General features: G+C 39.7%; 1 protein-coding gene across 3 annotated transcripts in view; it reads right to left on the reverse strand.

Moving 5' to 3' along the window:
* ELMO1 (engulfment and cell motility 1) overlaps positions 1-24,350 on the reverse strand; it is a 560,600-nt gene that overhangs the window by 248,492 nt on the left and 287,758 nt on the right. For all 3 annotated transcript variants that reach the window (XM_061198670.1, XM_061198671.1, XM_061198669.1), the window contains one exon: positions 13,425-13,533. In XM_061198670.1, the coding sequence (XP_061054653.1) occupies positions 13,425-13,533 (109 nt within the window). The remainder of the gene's footprint in view (positions 1-13,424; positions 13,534-24,350) is intronic.

Consider the following 24,350-nt stretch of genomic DNA (forward strand, 5'->3'; position numbering starts at 1 on the left):
TACTACCCAAAGCAATCTACAGATTCAATGCAAACCCTATCAAACTACCAATGGCATTCTTCACTTAATTAGAACAAAAAATTTTACTATTTGTATGGAAACACGAAAGACCCTGAATAGCCAAAGCAATCTTGAGAAAGAAAAATGGAGCTAAAGGAATCAGGTTCCCCAACTTCAAACTATACTACAAAGCTACAGTAATCAAGACAGTATGGTACTGGCACAAAAACAGAAATATAGATCAATGGTACAGGATAGAAAGGCCAGAGATAAACCCACACACATATGGTCACCTAATTTACGACAAAGGAGGCAAGAACATACAATGGAGAAAAGACAGTCTCTTCAATAAGTACTGCTGAGAAAACTGGACAGCTATATGTAAAAGAATGAAATTAGGACACTCCCTAACACCATACACAAAAATAAACTCAAAATGGATTAAAGACCTAATTGTAAGGCCAGACACTATAAAACTCTTAGAGGAAAACATAGGCAGAACACTCTATGACATAAATCACAGCAAGATCCTTTTGACCCACCTCCTAGAGAAATGGTATTAAAAACAAAAATAAACAAATGGGACCTAATGAAACTTAAAAGCTTTTGCACAGCATAGGAAATCATAAACAAGACGAAATGACAACCCTCAGAATGGGAGAAAATATTTGCACACGAATCAATGGACAAAGGATTAACCTCCAAAATATACAAACAGCTCATGGAGCTCAATATCAAAAAAACAAATCATTCAATTAAAAAATGGGCAGAAGACCTAAATAGACATTTCATCAAAGAAGACATACAGATGGCCAAGAGGCACGTGAAAAGATGCTCAACATCACTAATTATTAGAGAAATGCAAATCAAAACTACAATGAGGTATCACCTCACACTAGTAAGAATGGCCATTATCAAAAAATCTGGGGGCTTTCCTGGTGGCGCAGTGGTTGAGAATCTGCCTGCCAATGCAGGGGGCATGGGTTCGAGCCCTGGTCTGGGAGGATCCCACATGCTGCGGAGCAACTAGGCCCGTGAGCCACAACTACTGAGCCTGCGTGACTGGAGCCTGTGCTCCGTAACAAGAGAGGCCGCGATAGTGAGAGGCCCGCGCACCGCGATGAAGAGTGGCCCCTGCTTGCCACAACTAGAGAAAGCCCTCGCACAGAAACGAAGACCCAACACAGCCAAAAATAAATAAATAAAAATTAAAAAAAAAAAAAAAACAGTTGGTAGAAATTCTTTAAAAAAAAAAAAATCTGGGAACAATAAATGTTGGAAAGGGTGTGGTGAAAAAGGAACCCTCCTGCACTGTTGGTGGGAATGTAAATTGATGCAACCACTATGGAGAACAATATGGAGATTCCTTAAAAAACTAAAAATAGAACTACCATATGACCCAGCAATCCCACTACTGGACATATACCGTGAGAAAGCCATAATTCAAAAAGAGACATGTACCACAGTGTTCACTGCAGCACTATTTACAATAGCCAGGACATGGATACCAGCCTAAATGTCCATCGACAGATGAATGGATAAAGCAGATGTGGCACATATATACAATGGAATATTACTCAGAAAGAAACAAAATTGAGTTATTTGTAGTGAGGTGGATGGATCTAGAGTCTGTCATACAGAGTGAAGTAAGTCAGAAGAGAAAAACAATTACCATATGGTAGCACATATATATGGAATCTAAAAAAAAAAAAAAATGGTACTGATGAACCTAGTGGCAGGGCAGGAATAAAGATGTAGACATAGAGAATGGACTTGAGGACACGGGGAGGAGGAGGGGGAAGCTGGGGCGAAGTGACAGTAGCATCGACACATATACACTACCAAATGTAAAATAGTTAGCTAGTGGGAAGCAGCAGCATAGCACAGGGAGATTTGCTTTGCTATGACCTAGAGAGATGGGATAGGGAGGGTGGGAGGGAGGCTCAAGAGGGAGGGGATATGGGGATATATGCATGCATATGGCTGATTCACTTTGTTGTACAACAGAGGCTAACACAGTATAGTGAAGCAATTATACTCCAATAAAGATCTGTTAAAAAAAAAAAGTCAAGATCTGAGAGGCTTCAACTTTCCATGGAGCACAGGTACAAGCCAGTATTAGGAGGAAAAAATGTCCTTAAGAGGTTTAATTGTTAAAAGCTAATTTTCTTGAGTTTTCTTTAGCCAGGATGTTCTAAGAACGAAAGTGATGGATTGTACTTCTCAAAGTATGAAAACACAAATGTCCCAGAGTTAAGTGTCTATGCTAATTGCTGTGCACTCCAAAGAGTCCTTCAGATTGCTCATCTGTGTTATTTTTACTTCCTAAAGCAGAGGTGTCTGGATGATGAATTATACAAGGTGCTTTCACTCAGCACCATCGGTATGTTATAATAAATATTTACACTGAAAGACAAAGTAAGGAAATGCCGAACATTTTCATAGTGTGTGATATAGATTTCATTCTTGTTTTTTTAAAGACAAGTAGCTATTAAATTTTAATCTAATTATGTATGGTCATACAGGTGAAGTTGGCAAAATTGTTTCAGAGAAATATGAAGGCTTCAATCACAAATGTATGCCCATTCTGCCCTTCAGAACACACCTGAGAATAACCCACACACAAAAGCATAATTGAGGACGTGGAAATATCTATTTGCTAAAAGGAAAGTAAGGTAGTGGAGTCCTAGTAGCGTAGTGATGAAAAATGAAATACGTTATAATCAAACTTCAATTTCCATTTTTCTGCAACCTTTGATACTGCTACTTAAAAAAATACAGTGCATTTCCCCAACTCCCAATAAAAGCAAAATGACAGAGGGCTGTAATCTGACTTCAATTTCTTATGGTGTTTTGCAGCAGTAAGGAAACTGCAGAAAATACTCTTCTGGGTAAAGGGATAGAATTAAGGGTTTCAAGTAGTTTTTCCTTATCTTAACAGAACCCCAATTTTCTTCAGCTACCTACCATCCTATGGCCACTCAAGGAAGGCTGGTTTCAATCTTGGGAGAAGCTGATGACTGTTCTGACCCTCGAAAGGTTCCAGTCGCCTCTCAATGATTGAGTTAGGCACAGGCACAGGCCATAGTGTTAGTCAGTGATAACGAGAGAAAGTTTGCTGAAAGGCTTTTGGGTCTACGGCCATACCACCCTAATACACCCTACTTCATCTGAAGGGCTTTTGGAAACATTGTCACACACCTAAAAGAGACTCACTGGAAGAGAAAGCCTCTTGTTCACCCGGACCTTGTGATGGTAGCCGCCATTTTGTTACCAGCATGAGGACAAATTTGGTACACTAAGAATGGCAGAACCAAAAGATGGAAAGAACTTGGGTCCTTGGTGACATCACTGAACAGATAACCCCAGGACCTACTCAACTGTGAAATTGTGACACTCAATAAATGTTCTTCTTACACTGGCCATTTTGAGTTGGGATTTTGATTACTTGAAGCTGAAAGCCTCCTAACGGACTCCCAGCTGATTATTATTAGGTCAGGGCTAGAGTAAGGTAAGCTTGTCCCTGGTCCTGGTACTGCACATTATCATATTTGCAAGTTCTTGTCACACCCAGAAAATGTAATCCAATTTTAGAATGTTATGCCCAGGACTGGAACATTCCTTTTTGTCATTAAAATTCTTCTGTTGGTTCCTACTGCCTGGTGAAATCCAAACTCCTCTGCACTGCAAATCCTTATATCTTGACTCTTGCCTCTTCTTCCAGCATCTCCTCCATTTGCCTGTTCCCTCAAGCCTTCTGCTTTAGCCACACTGAAGTACCATCCCTCAGTATCTGCAGGGGATTGGTTCCAGGACTGGCTGAATCCGAAGACGCAGAACACAGAGATACGAAGGGTGGACTGTAGAATTCTCTGAACCTCTGGGTTACTTTCACCTACAGTTCTCCCTGCCCAGAATTTTCAACAGCTGCTACCCACCATACACACATGCGGGCTTGCCTGGTTATTCTTCTCTTCATCTTTGTGACTCCACACACTCAAGTATCTCTTCTTGGAACATGTCACATCGCTTCCTCAGCCCGCCTGGCTCCCCATGAACAAAAAAAACTGAACACTGCCTCCTAGTGACATTAATATAGTTTAAATGTAACTTACAAATAGTAAGATGTTTTATAATTATCTGTTTATGTGAAAGACTCTCCAGTCGGCATGTGAACTGCCTGAGGATGGAGTGTGTGTTCTAAGTCCTTGTCATCAGGGATTAGATCCTGACTCATAGAGGAGGAGTCCTAGTTATTGAGTGAATGAATGAGAGACAAAAAGAAATATCTTAGTTCTGACTATAACTGGAATGTAACTGAATGAGGTGCTACATACTCAAAAGATAAGTAATTAACTTATTTATATCAGAAATCAAGTTTTTATTACCTCCCTCAATGATTTATTATTGCTTTGGAGACAGTACTACAGCAACAAAAACAACAGTAACATTTTTAGCTCCTGCTAGGAGCAGGGTTTCTTCATAAGGACTTCATAGCTGTAACGAGTCTATCGATTTATCTGTGTTACACCTCCCTTCTTCGGTAAGGAAACCACTTCCTGCTTCCCCCGACCCTCGCCCACCCCACACTCACAAGCATACCTCTTCTTTTGAAAATTTGCTCCTCTACTTAATCTTGTTCTTCTAAGTGGGGCTGACAATTCTACAACCCAGGCCATGGGGATATGCGACTACATCCAGGTCAACAGTATTCTTCTTGGTGATTTTTAAAATTGAAACTAAGAGAACACAAGTGCCTTGCTCTCAAACGATCCTCATGAAGAAAGCAGGTTAAAAGAAAAAATTTAGTCATAATGTAGAGAGTGAAGAAACAAGGAACGCTGTTCCAGGTCCTGGTTCCAGCTGTCACTTAAACCAGGGCACCCTCCCTCCCTCGCTTAACTTGCAGTTTCTTTCTGGAAAGTAAGATCCTACCACTTGCCAAAAAACTACCCCTCTTCCAACTAAAGCAACATCCATTATCTCATTTAACCTTCTCAGCAAATATGTGTAGCAGATATTATCTTTATTTTATGGATAAGGAACCAGAAGCTCAGAACAGAGAAGCATGCCCAAGGCATCCGATTAACAGCTGAGCTGTGATTCAAATGGGTCATTCAGATGCCAAAATGCAAACACTCGTTTCGTGCCTCTTTCTGCACCCTTCTTTGGGCAACCTGAACACCAATTTGAGCTCAATGACCCTAGACAATATGCAGTAAGTGCAAGTCTTCTCTTCATTAATCAACATAGATGCTATTGATCTTGATTAACTCCTGGGAGTGTTACAGACTTCAATTAAATAACCTTGATAAAGTGCTCTGAGTATATAAGTAGGCATTGTTTTTTAGACCACACTATTAAACATCTGCATCTTACAATGCCAATAATTGGGATGCAGAAAAATAGCACTTTTTAAAAAGTAATCTAAGGGGCTTCCCTGGTGGCGCAGTGGTTGAGAATCTGCCTGCCAATGCTAGGGGACAAGGGTTCGAGCCCCAGTCTGGGAAGATCCCATATGCCGCGGAGCAACTAGGCCCGTGAGCCACAATTACCGAGCCTGCGCGTCTGGAGCCTGAGCTCCGCAACAAGAGAGGCCGCGATAGTGAGAGGCCCGCGCACCGCGATGAAGAGTGGCCCCCACTTGCCGCAACTAGAGAAAGCCCTCGCACAGAAACGAAGACCCAACACACCCATAAATAATAAATTAAAAAAAAAAAAAGTAATCTAAAAAGAAAATATCTGTGCATAAATATTTGGTATTAGTAATTTAACTGAACATTATATGTTTGCTTTAGACACCAAAATATAATTGGTATTTCAGAAGTGGGTTTCCTCAAAAGACCTTAAGTTAAATCAAAAGACATAACATTTCTAGAAAATTGAATCTTTCCACTTTTGCAGAAAAATCAGTTAGAATTTTAGTTGGGTACTTCTTTGGTCTCAGTACTTCCTCACAGATGTAATGTGACCATGATCTTCCAGGTCAATTATTAACATAAATCTGAGAAAAACCATGAATTTAGGAATTGAGAAAAGCAAACGCACACAAACCAAAGGAAGATGGATCTGTGTGTGAACCTAATTTTCCTCAGAAGAAAAATAGATATCTCCTCCAACATAAGGGTTCGCTCAGATTTACTTTTCCTATTAGTAACTTATTTAATATGGCAATGAACAAAAGGTAATCCATTAAAAAGCAATTTTCCTCTTACTGCAGGGTGTTTTATCATTTGATGTCTAGCACTCAATCAGAATGTAGAAATCCTTTAATATTTTATGAGCAGAAAGCAACTAATTTGGGCATTTCTGAATCTGTAGATTTCAGAAATGTGGGAGTCTTTGGTAGGCCTTGCAAAATGTCAAGAATGGCCTTTGCAGTCAGTGGAGGGCGAACACAGGTCAACCTGAAATCTCAAACTATCAAAATATTGGAAAAAATATGCTTTAGAACAGATAATGGTAGATAGATAGATAGATAATATATAAATATATATATAATATTTATACACACATTTATAACCAATAGGAAAAAAATATCAGTCCCACCTCATTCTTACACTTTCCCAAATGGAAGACTGACTCTTGGGGACAGAGACCGTATCTGGCTCACCTTTGCACCTACAGTGTCCAGTATAGTCCCTGGTACATTGTAAGTAATCTGTAGATTTTTATTAAACAAATGAATAAATGCATTTGTCATCTTAGATGAAGGAAGCCTGCCATGAGTATGTCAGGTCCCAGCTGTCCAAGCCCAACCTCACTGCAGAGACCAGACCTGACCAGGTGCTAAGCAAACTGTGGCAGAATGTTGAAAGTCTTCTCTGCAACAGAAGGTTCTCACCTTCTGGAATAATATATGGTGCAAGAAGAGCATCTGGGGCACCTCCAGGGATCCCAAAGGTATTTGCCTTCATCCCCACTCTGTTACCTCAGCCCATACGAATGGGATTCTATCCTGGCTCCTGGCTTGACTACCAGGTCTTCAAAAGTCTGGGAAGGCTGCTCTACACCAGCTAGAGGTCAGCCCCTACTCTGTACCAGTTCTCTCCCCCAAAGCACAGAGTGACGTCCACCTGAGCAGCACTGTCTGCTCAGACTCCGGCCACCAAGGTTCCCATCTGCCCACCAGATGGAGCCCCACTGACAAGGAGGAGAGTCCAGATCAGATCCACGTTTACCTTGCCCACACACAGCCTGAAATTTGGCTATCTTGTCCAAGTTAGTTTCCCTAGGTTGAATACTATCTGTTCCCAGGGTACTCCTCTCACGCCTACCGCTGCAATTTCAGCCACCAACGTTACTTGTGATAGAGACAAAATGAACGCAACTACTCAAATCATCACCTCAAACCCTACCAAGCTATTTCTGGGGAAATGTAGGAATATAAGTGCACAGTGAAATGTATGAGTACATTACCCAAGGACACAAAGGTCATAAGTGGCAGAGATGGAATCAAGCTGCCCCTTGTCCCCAGTATTCTCCTTCTAGTTCACCATATCTCTGTTCTGTGCTAACTTTTAACATGTCCTTTAGGCAAAGGAGAAGAGCAGAAAGCTGGGTATGGCAGTCAAAGCACACAAGAGTATACCTTCTACTGCCATCAAGATGAGAGCTGATAGCCAAAGCAGGCCATTGGGGAAGATGAAAATGAAAGCAGGGCAAGAAAAGAACATTGCAGGGCAATAACCTGGACACAAGAAGTACCAGCCAAGCAGAGCATGACTCTGTTTCTTCTCCAGTTTCTCAAAATCTTAGATGGTCTTGCAGTGCTTTTAAGCAAGTGACTTTCTACAGTTTCCCCCATCAAATTGAAATGAATGCAAAATAGTCATGGTTATCAGACTGAGGAATTCAGGAGAATTTGTTTGATTCAGGACTTTAATCCTTCAGCGGAATACACAGTAAGCTACATAGCGGACATAAATCTCCACAAGTTAGTCAAATGAGGATTAGGAAGAATAACTCACTTCAAGGACCCAGATAAACTGAAATGTTAACATTGGTGATAAGTGAACCCGAGAACAGAAATCTCTCAGGTCAGGCTGCTACTCTTAATGCAAAAATGCCCTAATTTGGGCTCACTAGTAACAAACGTCCATGGCAGTTCCACGTCCACTTCAACTTCTTTCCCCCACCCCCCTACATGGGAGGATGATAACATCTTGGTCAAACAGCCCAAACTCTTAGCTTCGTCCTTATTAAGTTCTAAATTTTTAAATTTACCTTAGCAGTGTGTGTAGTCAGTTCTACACTGTAAATAAAACATAACGCCCTTTCCAATTTAATCTTTAGATTCTTTCCCATTAATCATTTCAGACCATTATTTTAAGCTCTCAAGCAGGTGACTAAATATTTATGCTTTCACAATAATAGCAAACACTCAACATTTCTCTGGTATAAACAGCCTTCTATGGTGCCCATGTTATTAAGCCTACAAGCAAAGATTTATCTGTGTGTCAGCTCTATAGCTGGTGGAGGGAATGGAATTTACCCACTATAGGAAGACTCAATGCTGACAATGATTGCAGGCCAGGTTAAATCATATTTGCCTTAACAAGTTAAAGCCAAATTATGTCAGTGAGCAAAAGGCAAGAAAATTATCATGCTCTCTATTTCTAGGTATCCTCTCCTAAATTTTGTAATATAAGGAAGAAAAAGAGCAATAAGCATATCTCTGACCACATTTTTCATGATCATCTACCCATTTCCTTCAATAATTCCTTCCTTCATAGAGAAAGCATTCTAAACAAGTAAAATACTGGAAGCAAGAGGATTTCATTAAGGTATGCAATTTTTCTTTACATAAAAAAGATGTTTCAAAAAAAAGAAAAAAGATTCAGCTTTATCGGAACCAAGATGGCAGAGTAGAAAGACGAGCTCTCACTCCCTCTTGTGAGAACACCAGAATCACAACTAGCTGCTGGACAATCATCGACAGGAAGACACTGGAACTCAGCAAAAAAGATATCCCACATCCAAAGACAAAGGAAAGCCACAATGAGATGGTAGGAGGGGTGCAATCACAGTAAAGTCAAATCCCATAACTGCTGGGTGTGACTCAGACTGGAGAACACTTATATCACAGAAGTCTACCCACTGGAGTGAAGGTTCTGAGCCCCATGTCAGGTTTCTCAACCTGGGGGTCCGGCAACGGGAGGAGGAATTCCTAGAGAATCAGACTTTGAAGGCTAGTGGGATTTGATTGCAGGACTTTGACAGGACTGGGGGAAACAGAGACTCCACTCTTGCAGGGCACACACAAAGTAGTGTGCGCATCAGGACCCAGGGGAAGGAGCAGTGACCCCAGGGGAGGCTGAACCAGACCTACCTGCTAGTGCTGGAAGGCCTCCGGCAGAGGTGGGGGGTGGCTGTGGCTCACCATGAGGACAAGGACACTGGCAGCAGAAGTTCTGGGAAGTACTCCTTGGCGTGAGGCCTCCCAGAGTCTGCCATTAGCCCCACCAAAGAGCCCAGTTAGGCTCCAGTGTTGGGTTGCCTAAGGCCAAACAATCAACAGGGAGGGTACCCAGCCCCAACTACCAGCAGTCAAACAGATTAAAGTTTTACTAAGCTCTGCCTACCACAGCAACAGTCAGCTTTACCCACCACCAGTCCCTCCCATCAGGAAACTTGCACAAGCCTCTTAGATAGCATCATCCACCAGAGGGCAAACAGAAGAAGCAAGAAGAACTACAATCCTCCAGCCTGTGGAACAAAAAGCACATTCACAGAAAGATAGACAAGATGAAAAGGCAGAGGGCTATGTACCACATGAAGAAACAAGATAAAACCCCAGAAAAACAACTAAATGAAGTGGAGGTAGGCAACCTTCCAGAAAAAGAATTCAGAATAATGATAGTGAAGATGATCCAGGACCATGGAAAAAGAATGGAGGCAAAGATCAAGAAGATGCAAGAAATGTTTAACAAAGACTTAGAAGACTTAAAGAACAAACAAACAGATGAACAATACAAATGACAATGAAAGCACGAGGATCCAAAACCTATGGGATGCAGAAAAACAGTTCTAAGAGGGAAGTTTATAGCTATACAAGCCTACATCAAGAAACAAGAAAAATCTCAAATAAACAATCTAACTTTACACCTAAAGGAACTAGAGAAAGAAGAACAAACAAAACCCAAAGTTAGTAGAAGGAAAGAAATCATAAAGATCAGAGCAGAAATAAATGAAATAGAAACAAAGAAAACAATAGCAAACATCAATAAAACTAAAAGCTGGCTCTTTGAGAAGATAAACAAAATTGATAAACCTTTAGCCAGACTCATCAAGAAAAAGAGGGAGAGGACTCAAATCAATAAAATTAGAAATGAAAAAGGAGAAGTTACAACAGACACCGCAGAAATACAAAGCATCCTAAGAGACTACTACAAGCAACTTTATGCCAATAAAATGGACAACCTGGAAGAAATGGACAAATTCTTGGAAAGGTATAACCTTCCAAGACTGAACCAGGAAGAAATAGAAAATATGAACAGACCAATCACAAGTAACGAAGTTGAAACAGTGATTAAAAATCTTCCAACAAACAAAAGTCCAGGACCAGATGGCTTCACAGGTGAATTCTACCAAACATTTAGAGAAGAGCTAACACCCATCCTTCTCAAACTCTTCCAAAAAACTGCAGAGGAAGGAACACTCCCAAACTCATTCTATGAGGCCACCATCACCTTGATACCAAAACCAGACAAAGATACTACAAAAAAAGAAAATTACAGACCAATATCACTGATGAATATAGATGCAAAAATCCTCAACAAAATACTAGCAAACAGAATCCAACAGCACATTAAAAGGATCATACACCAGGATCAAGTGGGATTTATCCCAGGGATGCAAGGATTCTTCAATATATGCAAATCAATCAAAGTGATACACCATATTAACAAATTGAAGAATAAAAACCATATGATCATCTCAATAGATGCAGAAAAAGCTTTTGAGAAAATTCAACACCCATTTATGACAAAAACTCTCCAGAAAGTGGGCATACAGGGAACCTACCTCAACATAATAAAGGCCATATATGACAAACCCACAGCCAACATCATTCTCAATGGTGAAAAACTGAAAGCATTTCCTCTAAGATCAGGAACAAGACAAGGACGTCCACTCTCACCACTATTATTCAACATAGTTTTGGAAGTCCTAGCCATGGCAATCAGAGAAGAAAAAGAAATAATAGGAATACAAATTGGAAAAGAAGAAGTAAAACTGTCACTGTTTGCAGATGACATGATACTATACATAGAGAATCCTAAAGATGCCACCAGAAAACTACTAGAGCTAATCAATGAATTTGGTAAACTTGCAGGATACAAAATTAATGCACAGAAATCTCCTGCATTCCTATACACTAATGATGAAAAATCTGAAAGAGAAATGAAGGAAACACTCCCATTTACCATTGCAACAAAAAGAATAAAATACCTAGGAATAAACCTAGACCTGTATGCAGAAAACTATAAGACACTGATGAAAGAAATTAAAGATGATACCAACAGATGGAGAGATATACCATGTTCTTGGATTGGAAGAATCAATATTGTGAAAATGACTATACTATCCAAAGCAATCTACAGATTCAATGCAATCCTTATCAAATTACCAATGGCATTTTTTACGGAACTAGAACAAAAAATCTTAGAATTTGTATGGAGACACAAAAGACCCTGAATAGCCAAAGCAGTCTTGAGGGAAAAAAACGGAGCTGGAGGAATCAGACTCCCTGACTTCAGACTATACTAATCTATGACAAAGGAGGCAAGGATATACAATGGAGAAAAGACAGTCTCTTCAATAAGTGGTGCTGGGAAAACTGGACAGCTACATGTAAAAGAATGAAATTAGAACATTCCCTAACACCATACACAAAAATAAACTCAAAATGGATTTGAGACCTAAATGTAAGACAGGACAGTATAAAACTCTTAGAGTAAAACATAGGAAGAACACTCTGTGACATAAATCACAGCATGATCTTTTTTGATACATCTCCTAGAGTAATGGTAATAAAAACAAAAATAAACAAATGGGACCTAATGAAACTTCAAAGCTTTTGCACAGCAAAGGAAACCATAAACAAGACGAAAAGACAACCCTCAGAATGGGAGAAAATATTTGCAAACGAATCAATGGACAAAGGATTAATCTCCAAAATATATAAACAGCTCATGCAGCTAAATATCAAAAAAACAAACAACCCAATCCAAAAATGGGCAGAAGACCTAAATAGACATTTCTCCAAAGAAGACATACAGATGGCCAAGAAGCACATGAAAAGCTGCTCAACATCACTATAATTATTAGAGAAATCCAAATGAAAACTACAACGAGGTATCACCTCACACCAGTTAGAATGGGCATCATCAGAAAATCTACAAACAACAAATGCTGGAGAGGGTGTGGAGAAAAGGGAACCCTCTTGCACTGTTGGTGGGAATGTAAATTGATACAGCCACTATGGAGAACAGTATGGAGTTTCCTTAAAAACTAAAAATAGAATTACCATATGATCCACTACTGGGCATATACCCAGAGAAAACCATAATTCAAAAAGACACATGCACCCCAACGTTCATTGCAGCACTGTTTACAATAGCCAGGTCATGGAAGCAACCTAAATGCCCATCGACAGACGAATGGATAAAGAAGATGTGGTACATATGTACAATGGAATATTACTCAGACATAAAAAGGAATGATATTGGGTCATTTGTTGAGACGTGGATGGATCTAGAGACTGTCATACAGAGTGAAGTAAGTCAGAAAGAGAAAAACAAATATCGTATATTAACGCATATATGTGGAACCTAGAAAAATGGTACAGATGAACCGGTTTGCAGGGCAGAAATTGAGACACAGATGTAGAGAACAAACGTATGGACACCAAGGTGGGAAAGCGGTGGGGGGTTGGGGGGGCTGGTGTGATGAATTGGGAGATTGGGATTGACACGTATACACTGATGTATATAAAATTGATGACTAATAAGAATCTGTTGTATACAAAAAATAAATAAAATAAAATTCAAAAGAAAAAAAGAAAAGAAAATGATCTACTGGTAGTGTAAAAACTGGAATTTTAAAAAAGAAATCCATAGATCTTTTCCCTAAACAGAGTAATATACACTCATTTCTTAATATACACTCATTTTTATAATATTTGAAATTCAGTCACAATACCTGCACATTTTTCTATCCCTGTAGATTTTAATAACATTTATTCCCAGGGCAGACATGAAGAAATACATACACTGGAAACCTGAGCCAAAGAATGTTCGGTCCACGGGGATGCTCGTGCTTAGCTGTCAGCACCTTGGGAACCCTGCATGTAGGTCAGCGCACTACCCTGGAAGCTGGGTCTCTGCCAAGCCTCACACCCTGTGGGAAATACATGTACTTACGCAGCTCGCCCACTTTCAAGATCTCACACAGCATCTTGGTCAGCTCTATACTACTGCGGCCGAAGGGACATTCGTGCTTATCTTCTCGGCTACTGTTCTCAAGCACAATCTGCAAGCAGGAAAGGAAACAGTTAAGAAAGGAAAGTCAGTTTGCAGAAAACATCAAAAATGTTGGCTCTACTATAACAGAGAAACAGATCCACTCCAAACCACCAAACTAGGGCTCTTGGGGGCAGAACAAAACTGTATTTTAAGTATATTCTCTGTAAAAGGACTGAAAACTCTCATGTTTTCCAAATCTCCTAAAACCATTTTCAACTCTGGAAGAGGATATTTTGCTCATTGGTTTCCACTTACACAGAGGTGCCCGTGGAGAGTTTTTTAAAATAGCACAGTAAAGACTTTTTACTTAATTGACAAAACCACTCTCTTTTTCTCCCGGTCGTATCTTCCCTTTCCTGGGAATAGCAACTCTCTTTCTATGACTTCAGCTCCTACATTTTTTTCCTTTTTATGAATATTTTTTTCTATTTATCATAGGATATTGAATATAGTTCTCTGTGCTGTACAGTAGGACCTTGTTGTTTATCCATTCTATATATATAGAAGCTTACATCTGCTAACCCCAACCTCCCACTCCATCCCTCCCCCAACCACCTCCCCCTTGGCAACCACCAGTCTGTTCTCTATGTCCGTGATTCTGTTTCCGTTTCATAGATAGGTTCATTTGTGTCATATTTTAGATTCCACATGTAAGTGATATCATATGGTATGTCTCTGTCTTTCTGTCTTACTTTACTTAGTTTGATAATCTCTAGTCGCATCCATGTTGCTGCAAATGGCATTATTTTGTTCTTTTTTAATGGTTCAGCTCCTATGTTTAATCATATATTTCCCACAGGAGTTTCCATGTTCTTACAAGATCTCACCCTCGGCACTAGTTGACCGGACCACACCTAAGGGACACATGACACAAACTGGACCAACCAGAGTCCTTCCCTGAGACTCACCACACAAAAAGGGAAAAATTAGCCCAACTATGCTGACAGTACCCACGAGGTATGAGTGTAGGAACTACCTGAAAGTGAATCTGCAAGAAAAAAAACAAAAAAAGAAAAAAGGAAAGCAAGCCAAAATGCAAGGGAAAACAGAGAGGAGAGGCAGTGGTAGCTCTGACAGCATTTGAGCGGCTGGTCCCACATGTTCCTGGAGCAAAGCTACTTCCCTAACCTTACGGTTTATTTGCTAAACCCTTCCACTGAAAATCCTTTGGGCCATCCAATAAATTCTCCTTTTTCCTTAAGCTAGTTTGAGGTATTCCTACCATAACTAAGGGAGTCATTCTGCACATATATTAAACAAAAGTAAAACAAAACAGGAAAACTCTATTTTAAAGTTACTAAACTTCAAAAATAAAGGGGAATTAGCCAATTGTTCTAAAACGCACAAAATTAAAAAAAAAAAAAGGTTGCCAAGCTTCAAATTCATACGTTGACAAAAGGAATAATCAGCATATCCATCTCTGAAACCACCTCCCACTTCCTCAATGGAGTTGTCTGGAATGTCCTCAAAAGTTACACCGCCCTGAGTAGGTGTATCACAGTAGCATTTACAACAATGTTGTGCAACGACTTATGTTGTTTTTCCCCCAGACTATGACCTCTTCGGTGGCAGAAATGGTGTTTTATTCATTCAATCAACAGTAGTAATTGAGTACCTATTGTCTACCAGGAAGATGCCTAGGCCTATAAAGTGGAGAACAAGACCAGGGCTCTGACTTATCAGAGCATCCATTCTAATTGAGGGAAACAGATAAAACAAAAGAGGTAATTACAGTTTATAACAAGTGCCATGAAAAAAAGTAGTTGAGGTGGCAAAGAGTAACAGGGAAGACTTGGGGAGGAGAGTGTAGACAACTAGGTGACTATTGGGCATCAAAGGGTGAGAGAGAGCTTGCCATGTCAAGGTCCGGGAGAAAGAATATTTCAGGCAGAGATCAAGGACAGAGCCCCTGAGTTGAGTAAGATGTGTTTTGGACACAACCTCTGTACACTGCCTGGTCTACCATGCGGAGGGGTTTGGAATTGTACAGGGCAGTGTTCAGGTTCCAGGAGCCTGAGTGGAGCAGAGTGAGCCAGAGTGCATAGAGGTGGGCTGAAACCACTGCGTGGGCTGCATGGCGGGTTATTCTCATATCCTGAGATGCTATACAGGAGGTTTAGACAGGTGAGTGACGTGACCTGATTTGTTTTGAAAAGATCTGCAGGTGTAAAGAATGGATAGTAGGGACTAAGAAAGAAAGTGCACTCCTTCTGGAGGGGCTGCAGCATCCCTGGCAGAGATGAGGGTGGCGCAGACTGGGCCTGTGCAGTGCGCTCAGCATTTGGTAAGTGATCAAAAAAGGCAAGGAGTATAGACAAGGAACAAAGAGGGGAAGGCATTTAGGAAAGAGAGATAAAAGGAAGAGTATTTGGAAGGAGGGAAGAAAAAAGAAGGAGAATGTAAAAAGGGGAAGAAGGAAAAGCAAATGAAAGTGTTGTTTGATTGACACAGACTGAGTTCCAAATAGTGAAGTAATGTGAGGGAGCGCAGAATAGGGTGAATGGTTTAAAATCAAAGGAGTGATTCCTTTTGCAAGAACACCAGAATCACAACTAACTGCTGAACAATCATCAAGAGGAAGACACTGGAAATCACCAAAAATATACCGCACATCCAAAGACAAAGAAGAAACCTCAATGAGACTGTATGAGGGGCGCAATCACAATAAAATCAAATCCCATAACCGCTGGGTGGGTTACTCACAAACTGGAGAACAATTATACCACACAAGTCCACCCACTGGAGTGAAGGTTCTGAGCTCCACGTCAGGCTTCCCAACCTGGGGGTCCGGCAAGAGGAGGAGGAATTCCTAGAGAATCAGACTTTGAAGGCTAGTGGGATTTGATTGCAGGACTTTGACAGGACTGGGGGAAACAGAGACTCCACTCTTGGAGGGCACACACAAAGTAGTGTGTGCATCGGGACCCAGGGGAAGGAACAGTGACCCCATAGGAGACTGAACCAGACCTACCTGCTAGTGTTGGAGGGTCTCCTGTAGAGGCGGGGGGTGGCTGTGGCTCACCATGGGGACAAGGACACTGACAGCAGAAGTTCTGGGAAGTACCCCTTGGCATGAGCCCTCCCAGAGTCCTCCATTAGCCCCACCAAAGAGCTGAGTAGGCTCCAGTGCTGGGTCGCCTCAGGCCAAACAACCAACACGGAGGGAACCCAGCCCGAACCATCAGCAGACAAGCCAATTAAAGTTTTACTAAGCTCTGCCCACCAGAGCAATAGCCAGCTCTACCCACCACCAGTCCCTCCCATCAGGAAGCTTGCACAAGCCTCTTAGAGCCTTATCCTCCATCAGAGGGTGGACAGCAGAAGCAAGAAGAACTACAATTCTGCAGCCTGTGGAACGAAAACCACATTCACAGAGAGATAGACAAGATGAAAAGGCAGAGGACTATGTACCAGATGAAGGAACAAGATAAAACCCCAGAAAAACAACTAAATGAAGTGGAGATAGGCAACCTTCCAGAAAAAGGATTCAGAATAATGATAGTGAAGATGATACAGGACCTTGGAAAAAGAATGGAGGCAAAGATCAAGAAGATGCAAGAAATGTATAACAAAGACCTAGAAGAATTAAAGAACAAACACCTGGAAGAATTAAAGGACAAACAAACAGAGATGAACAATACAATAACTGAAATGAAAAATACACTAGAAGGAATTAATGGCAGAATAACTGAAGCAGAAGAATGGATAAGTGACCTGGAAGACAGAATGGGGAATTCACTGCCATGGAACAGAATAAAGAAAAAAGAATGAAAAGAAATGAAGAGAGCCTAAAAGACCTCTGGGACAACATTAAACACACCAACATTAGCATTATAGAGGTCCCAGAAGGAGAAGACAGAGAGAAAGGACCCGAGAAAGTATGTGAAGACATTATAGTTAAAACTTCCTTAACATGGGAAAGGAAAGAGCCACCCAAGTCCAGGAAGTGCAGAGAGTCTCAGGCAGGAAAAACACAAGGAGAAACATGTCAAGACACATAGTAATCAAATTGACAAAAATTAAAGACAGAAAAATTATTAAAAGCAACAAGGGAAATACAACAAATAACATACAAGGGAACAAATAACATACAAGGGAACTCCCATAAGGGATCTCTCAGCAGAAACTCTGCAAGCCAGAAGGGAGTGGCATGATATATTTAAAGTGATGAAAGGGAAGAACCTACAACCAAGATTACTCTACCTGGCAAGGATCTCATTCAGCTTCGAGGGAGAAATCAAAAGCTTTAAAGACAAGCAAAAGCTAAGAGAATTCAGCACCACCAAACCAGCTCTACAACAAATGCTAAAGGAACTTCTCTAAGTGGGAAACACAAGAGAAGAAAAGGACCTACAAAAACTAATGCAAAACAATTAAGAAAATGGTCATAGGAACATACATATCAATAATTACCTTAAATGTGAATGGATTAAATGCTCCAACCAAAAGACACAGGCTCGCTGAATGGATACAAAAACAACACCCATTTATATGCTGTCTCCAAGAGACCCACTTCAGACCTAGGGACACATACAGACTGAAAGTGAGGGGATAGAAAAAGATATTCCATGCAAATGGAAATCAAAGGAAAGCTGGAGTAGCAATACTCATACCAGATAAAATAGACATTAAAATAAAGGATGTTACAAGAGACAAGGAAGGACACTACGTGATGATCAAGGGATCAATCCAAGAAGAAGATATAACGATTATAAATATATATGCACCCAACATAGGAGCACCTCAATACGTAAGGCAAATGCTAACAGCAAAAAAGAGGAAATCGACAGTGACACAATAATAGTGGGGGACTTTAACACCTCACTTTCACCAATGGAGAGACCATCCAGACAGAAAATTAATAAGGAAACACAAGCTTTAAATGATACATTAAACAAGATGGACTTAACTGATATTTATAGGACATTCCATCTGAAAACAGCAGACTACACTTTCTTCTCAAGTGCACATGGAACATTCTCCAGGATAGATCACATCTTGGGTCACATATCAAGCCTCAGTAAATTTAAGAAAACTAAAATCATATCAAGCATCTTTTCTGACCACAACGCTATGAGATCAGAAACAAATTACAAGGGAAAAAATGTAAAAAACACAAACATGTGGAGGCTAAACAATATGTTACTAAATAACCAAGAGATCATTGAAGAAATCAAAGAGGAAATCAAAAAATACGTAGAGACAAATGACAATGAAAACACAATGATCCAAAACCTATGGGATGCAGCAAAAGCAGTTCTAAGAGGGAAGTTTAGAGCAATACAATCCTACCTCAAGAAACAAGAAAAATCTCAAATAAACAATCTAACTTTACACCTAAAGGAACTAGAGAAAGAAGAACAAACAAAACCCAAAGTTAGTAGAAGGAAAGAAATCATAAAGATCAGAGCAGAAATAAATGAAATAGAAACAAAGAAAACAGTGGCAAAGATCAATAAAACTAAAAGCTGGTTCTTTGAGAAGATAAACAAAATTGATAAACCTTTAGCCAGACTCATCAAGAAAAAGAGGGAGAGGACTCAAATCAATAAAATTAGAAATGAAAAAGGAGAAATTACAACGGACACCGCAGAAATACAAAGCATCCTAAGAGACTACTACAAGAAACTCTATGCCAATAAAATGGACAACCTGGAAGAAATGGACAAATTCTTAGAAAGGTATAACTTTCCAAGACTTAAGCAGGAAGAAATAGAAAATATGAACAGACCAATCACAAGTAACGAAGTTGAAACAGTGATTAAAAATCTTCCAACAAACAAAAGTCCAGGACCAGATGGCTTCACAGGTGAATTCTACCAAACATTTAGAGAAGAGCTAACACCCATCCTTCTCAAACTCTTCCAAAAAATTGCAGAGGAAGGAACACTCCCAAACTCATTCTACGAGGCCACCATCAGGCTGCTACCAAAACCAGACAAAGATAATACAAAAAAAGAAAATTACAGACCAATATCACTGATGAATATAGATGCAAAAATCCTCAACAAAATACTAGCAAACAGAGTCCAACAACACATTAAAAGGATCATACACCATGATCAGTGGGATTTATCCCAGGGATGCAAGGATTCTTCAATATATGCAAATCAATCAATGTGATAACCCATACTAACAAATTGAGGAATAAAAACCATATGATTATCTCAATAGATGCAGAAAAAGCTTTTGAGAAAATTCAACACCCATTTATGACAAAAACTCTCCGGAAAGTGGGCATAGAGGGAACCTACCTCAACATAATAAAGGCCATATATGACAAACCCACAAGAAACATCATTCTCAATGGTGAAAAACTGAAAGCATTTCCTCTAAGATCAGGAACAAGACAAGGATGTCCACTCTCACCACTATTATTCAGCATAGTTTTGGAAGTCCTAGCCACAGCAATCAGAGAAGAAAAAGAAATAAAAGGAATACAAATTGGAAAAGAAGAAGTAAAACTGTCACTGTTTGCAGATGACATGATGCTATAGGCAGAGAATCCTAAAGATGCTACCAGAAAACTACTAGAGCTAATAAATGAATTTGGTAAGGTTGCAAGATACAAAATTAATGCACAAAAATCTCTTGCATTCCTGTACGCTAACAACAAAAGATCAGAAAGAGAAAGTAAGGAAACACTCTCATTTACCATTGCAACAATAAGAATAAAATACCTAGTAATAAGCCTACTTAAGGAGGTAAAAGATCTGTACTCAGAAAACTATAAGACACTGATGAAAGAAATCAAAGATGACACAAACAGATGGAAAGATATACCATGTTCTTGGATTGGAAGAATCAACATTGTGAAGATGACTATTCTACCCAAAGCAATCTACAGATTCAATGCAATCCCTATACAATTACCAATGGCATTTTTTACAGAACTAGAACAAAAAATCTTAAAATTTGTATGGAGACACAAAAGACCCCGAATAGCCCAAGCAGTCTTGAGGGGAAAAAACGGAGCTGGAGGAATCAGACCCCCTGACTTCAGACTATACTACAAAGCTATAGTAATCAAGACAATATGGTACCGGCACAAAAACAGAAACATAGATTAATGGAACAAGACAGAAAGCCCAGAGATAAACCCACGCCCCTATGGTCAACTAATCTATGACAAAGGAGGCAAGGATATACAATGGAGAAAAGACAGTCTCTTCAATAAGTGGTGCTGGGAAAACTGGACAGCTACATGTAAAAGAATGTAATTAGAACACTCCCTGACACTATACACAAAAATAAACTCCAAATGGATTAAAGACCTAAAAGTAAGACTGGATACTATAAAACTCTTAGAGGAAAACATAGGCAGAACACTGTATGACATAAATCACAGCAGGGTCCTTTTTGACCCATCTCCTAGAGAAATGGAAATAAAAACAAAAATAAACAAATGGGACCTAATGAAACTTAAAAGCTTTTGCACAGCAAAGGAAACCATAAACGAGATGAAAAGACAACCCTCAGAATGGGAGAAAATATTTGCAAACGAAGCAACGGACAAAGGATTAATCTCCAAAGTATATAAACAGCTCAATATTAAAAAAAAAAGAACCCAATCAAAAAATGGGCAGAAGACCTAAATAGACATTTCTCCACAGAAGACATATAGATGGCAAAGAGACACATAAAAAGCTGCTCAACATCACTAATTATTAGAGAAATGCAAATCAAAACTACAATGAGGTATCACCTCACACCAGTTAGAATGGGCATCACTAGAAAATCTACAAACAAAAAATGCTGGAGAAGGTTTGGTGAAAAGGGAACCCTTTGCACTGTTGGTGGGAATGTAAATTGATACAACCACTATGGAGAACAGTATGGAGTTTCCTTTAAAAACTAAGAATAATTACCATATGACCCAGCAATCCCACTATTGGGCATGTATCCACAGAAAACCATAATTCAAAAAGACACATGCACCCCAATGTTCATTGTCACACTATTTACAATAGCCAGGTCATGGAAGCAACCTAAATGCCCATCAACAGACGAATGGATAAAGAAGATGTGGTACATATATACAATGGAATATTACTCAGACATAAAAAGGAACAAAATTGGGTCATTTGTAGAGACGTGGATGGCCCTAGAGACTGTCATACAGAGTGAAGTAAGTCAGATAGAGAAAAACAAATATCGTATATTAACGCATACATGTGGAATCTAGAAAAATGGTACAGATGAACCGGTTTGCAAGGCACAAATAGAGATACTGCTGTAGAGAACAAACGTATGGACAGCAAGGGGGGAAAGTGGGGGCGGGGTGGTGGTGGTGGGATGAATTGGGAGATTGGGATTGACATACATACACTAATATGTATAAAATAGATATTTAATAAGAACCTGCTGTATTAAATAAATAAATAAATAAATAAAATGTAGGTAGTAAAAAAGAAGAAATTACCTAGCCTGTAATAACTAACCTCCCCATATCCTGGGGCCTCTTGCCTTCTGAGATGGCCCACACTCTCTCTGTGGAGTGTGTTTCTGTCTAAATAAATCCACTCCTTACCTAACAATCAATCAATCAATAAATAAATCAATAAAATAAAATAAAACCAAAGGAGTAGGCTTTCAGTACAAATGTGCTCCCATTGTTATCTGCACAAACACTGTAACAATAACACACACATACACACACACATAATTATTGTATGCACTGACAGTACCACACTGACAAATCAACCATTTCCATTTGGGATGTTCCTTCCAGCATTGCAAGCATACCTAACCCTAATCACAACCTAAACAGTTCCACTTGCTCAATCAGGGCAGTTTTCAAAGTTCATCATTGTTGCTTTATCACCCTTATGATTGTCCAAGAAGTCAATGAACCATCCCATTTTGTGGGACCTGTCAACTGTCAACTGTTTGCAGCACATGCTCACATAAATAATTATGCATTGCATATCAGCATGAACCTAGCCTTTGCTGTCCTTGGGATTTATGATAAAATTCTTCCTTACAGTCTCTTTAGCCAACACGTGTTCTGAGCTGGTTGTTTTTCCTCTGAGAAAGCTGGTCATAAACTCCAACTAAATCCCTTCTCCTGCCAAGCAGGAAGGACCAGCGCTGGAGTCCTTGAAAGCCTCTGCCCCTCTTCATGGTCTCTTTTGGAAATTTGCCTGAATGTGAACAGTCTCATTCGACTGAGCCTGAATCACCCTCTTCCTTTTAGGAGAATCCTTTCTGGTTCTAATCAGGAATTCCAGTTCAGGAAAGCAGGAGGGAAGAACAACTAAGTTCCCATCAATCAGTGAATCTTTATTTCTCTTTGAAAATGTTTGTATCTGAGATTGCCCCATCAAGGAGCAAATCTGAATCTCTTGATGATGGGAAATGAGTGGGGAAAACAGAGCAAGAAGACAGAACATAAAGAAAAGACAGGAGACAGGTAGTCTTCAGCCAGCCCCCAGCTCCCAGCGAGGACATTCCCTGGCATTTCACATTAACAATTAACATTTCATGAGCGCATCAATATTTAATGAGGATGTGATCTGAATACACTGTAGGTGGAATTACTGCAGCCAATAAATGTTCCGAAAACATTTCCAAGGCACTGTTTATTAGCAGGTACTAAATTAAGGAGTAATTTAAGTAACCAATACGTAAATCAGCTTGGAAAAGCCCTTCTCTTTACTCTTTAACGTACCATCCATCTCTAGGGACTTCCCTGGTGGCACAGTGGTTAAGAATCCGCCTGCCAATGCGGGGGACACGGGTTCAAGCCCTGGTCCGGGAAGATCCACATGCTGCGGAGCAACTAAGCCCGTGCGCCACAACTACTGAGCCTGAGCTCTAGAGCCCTCAAGCCACAACTACTGAGCTCGTGTGCCGCAACTACTGACACCCGCATGCCTAGAGCCCGTGCTCTGCAGCAAGAGAAGCCACCGCAATGGGAATCCCTCCCACCACAACGAACAGTAGCCCCCACTCACCGCAACTAGAGAAAGCCTGCGCGCAGCAACAAAGACCCAACGCAGCCATAAATAAATAAATAAATAATTTTAAAAAGAGTCCTATGAATAAAGATCTGTTTTAAAAAAAAATGTGCCTTCCATCTTATTATATTTACCCACCTAAAGAAAAATAGACTCTCCTTCTTGATTGGTTTCTTTAGACAAAGCCGACACAAATCTTTCAAGTTGCCTGTGTGGGCTTTAAGGTCAACACTGTCACAGAAATATTCAGAAAAGACTATTGTTATGAATGTTACTAATAAGATATTACTACAGTGAGAGATCATTCTTAGACTAGACAGTAGTTTTTTTTTTTTACTTAATACATACACTAATATATCTATTTTCAATTTCAACATTCTGGTATTAATCATGTTTATGTGAGATATTTTGAGCTCTATCTGGAAATATCAAAGCATATTTTTCATCTTTATTTTTTTCCCTCACTCTTCGGTTTTAAAAGCAAACATGCTGGAACAGAAACCTCGATGGATGGAGTACATATTAAAAACTGCTATTATCACTCATTTTAGAATACTTCATACACCGAAAGTAGTTGAAACTGTCTGCATATTTTATAGAACACTTGATATTTATGCAATATTAAGTATAAAAACATTTTATTAAATACTTCAACTTTATGGAGTATATTTACGTATTTTCTATCCACTGATTCCCCAACAAGTCCATGAAATGGATAAGGCAGGTATTATTATCATTCTCTTAAGAAAGTTAAAACAAGAGGAAGAGGTGACCTGCTTAGATCATAGCCTAAGTCACTCCTGGAATTCAATTTTTAAGGTCTTCAATTTCCAAATCTCCTCCTTCCCCATTATATTTTACAAAC

The sequence above is a fragment of the Eubalaena glacialis genome, chromosome 8 (assembly GCF_028564815.1).
Source record: "Eubalaena glacialis isolate mEubGla1 chromosome 8, mEubGla1.1.hap2.+ XY, whole genome shotgun sequence".
NCBI lineage: Eukaryota > Metazoa > Chordata > Mammalia > Artiodactyla > Balaenidae > Eubalaena > Eubalaena glacialis.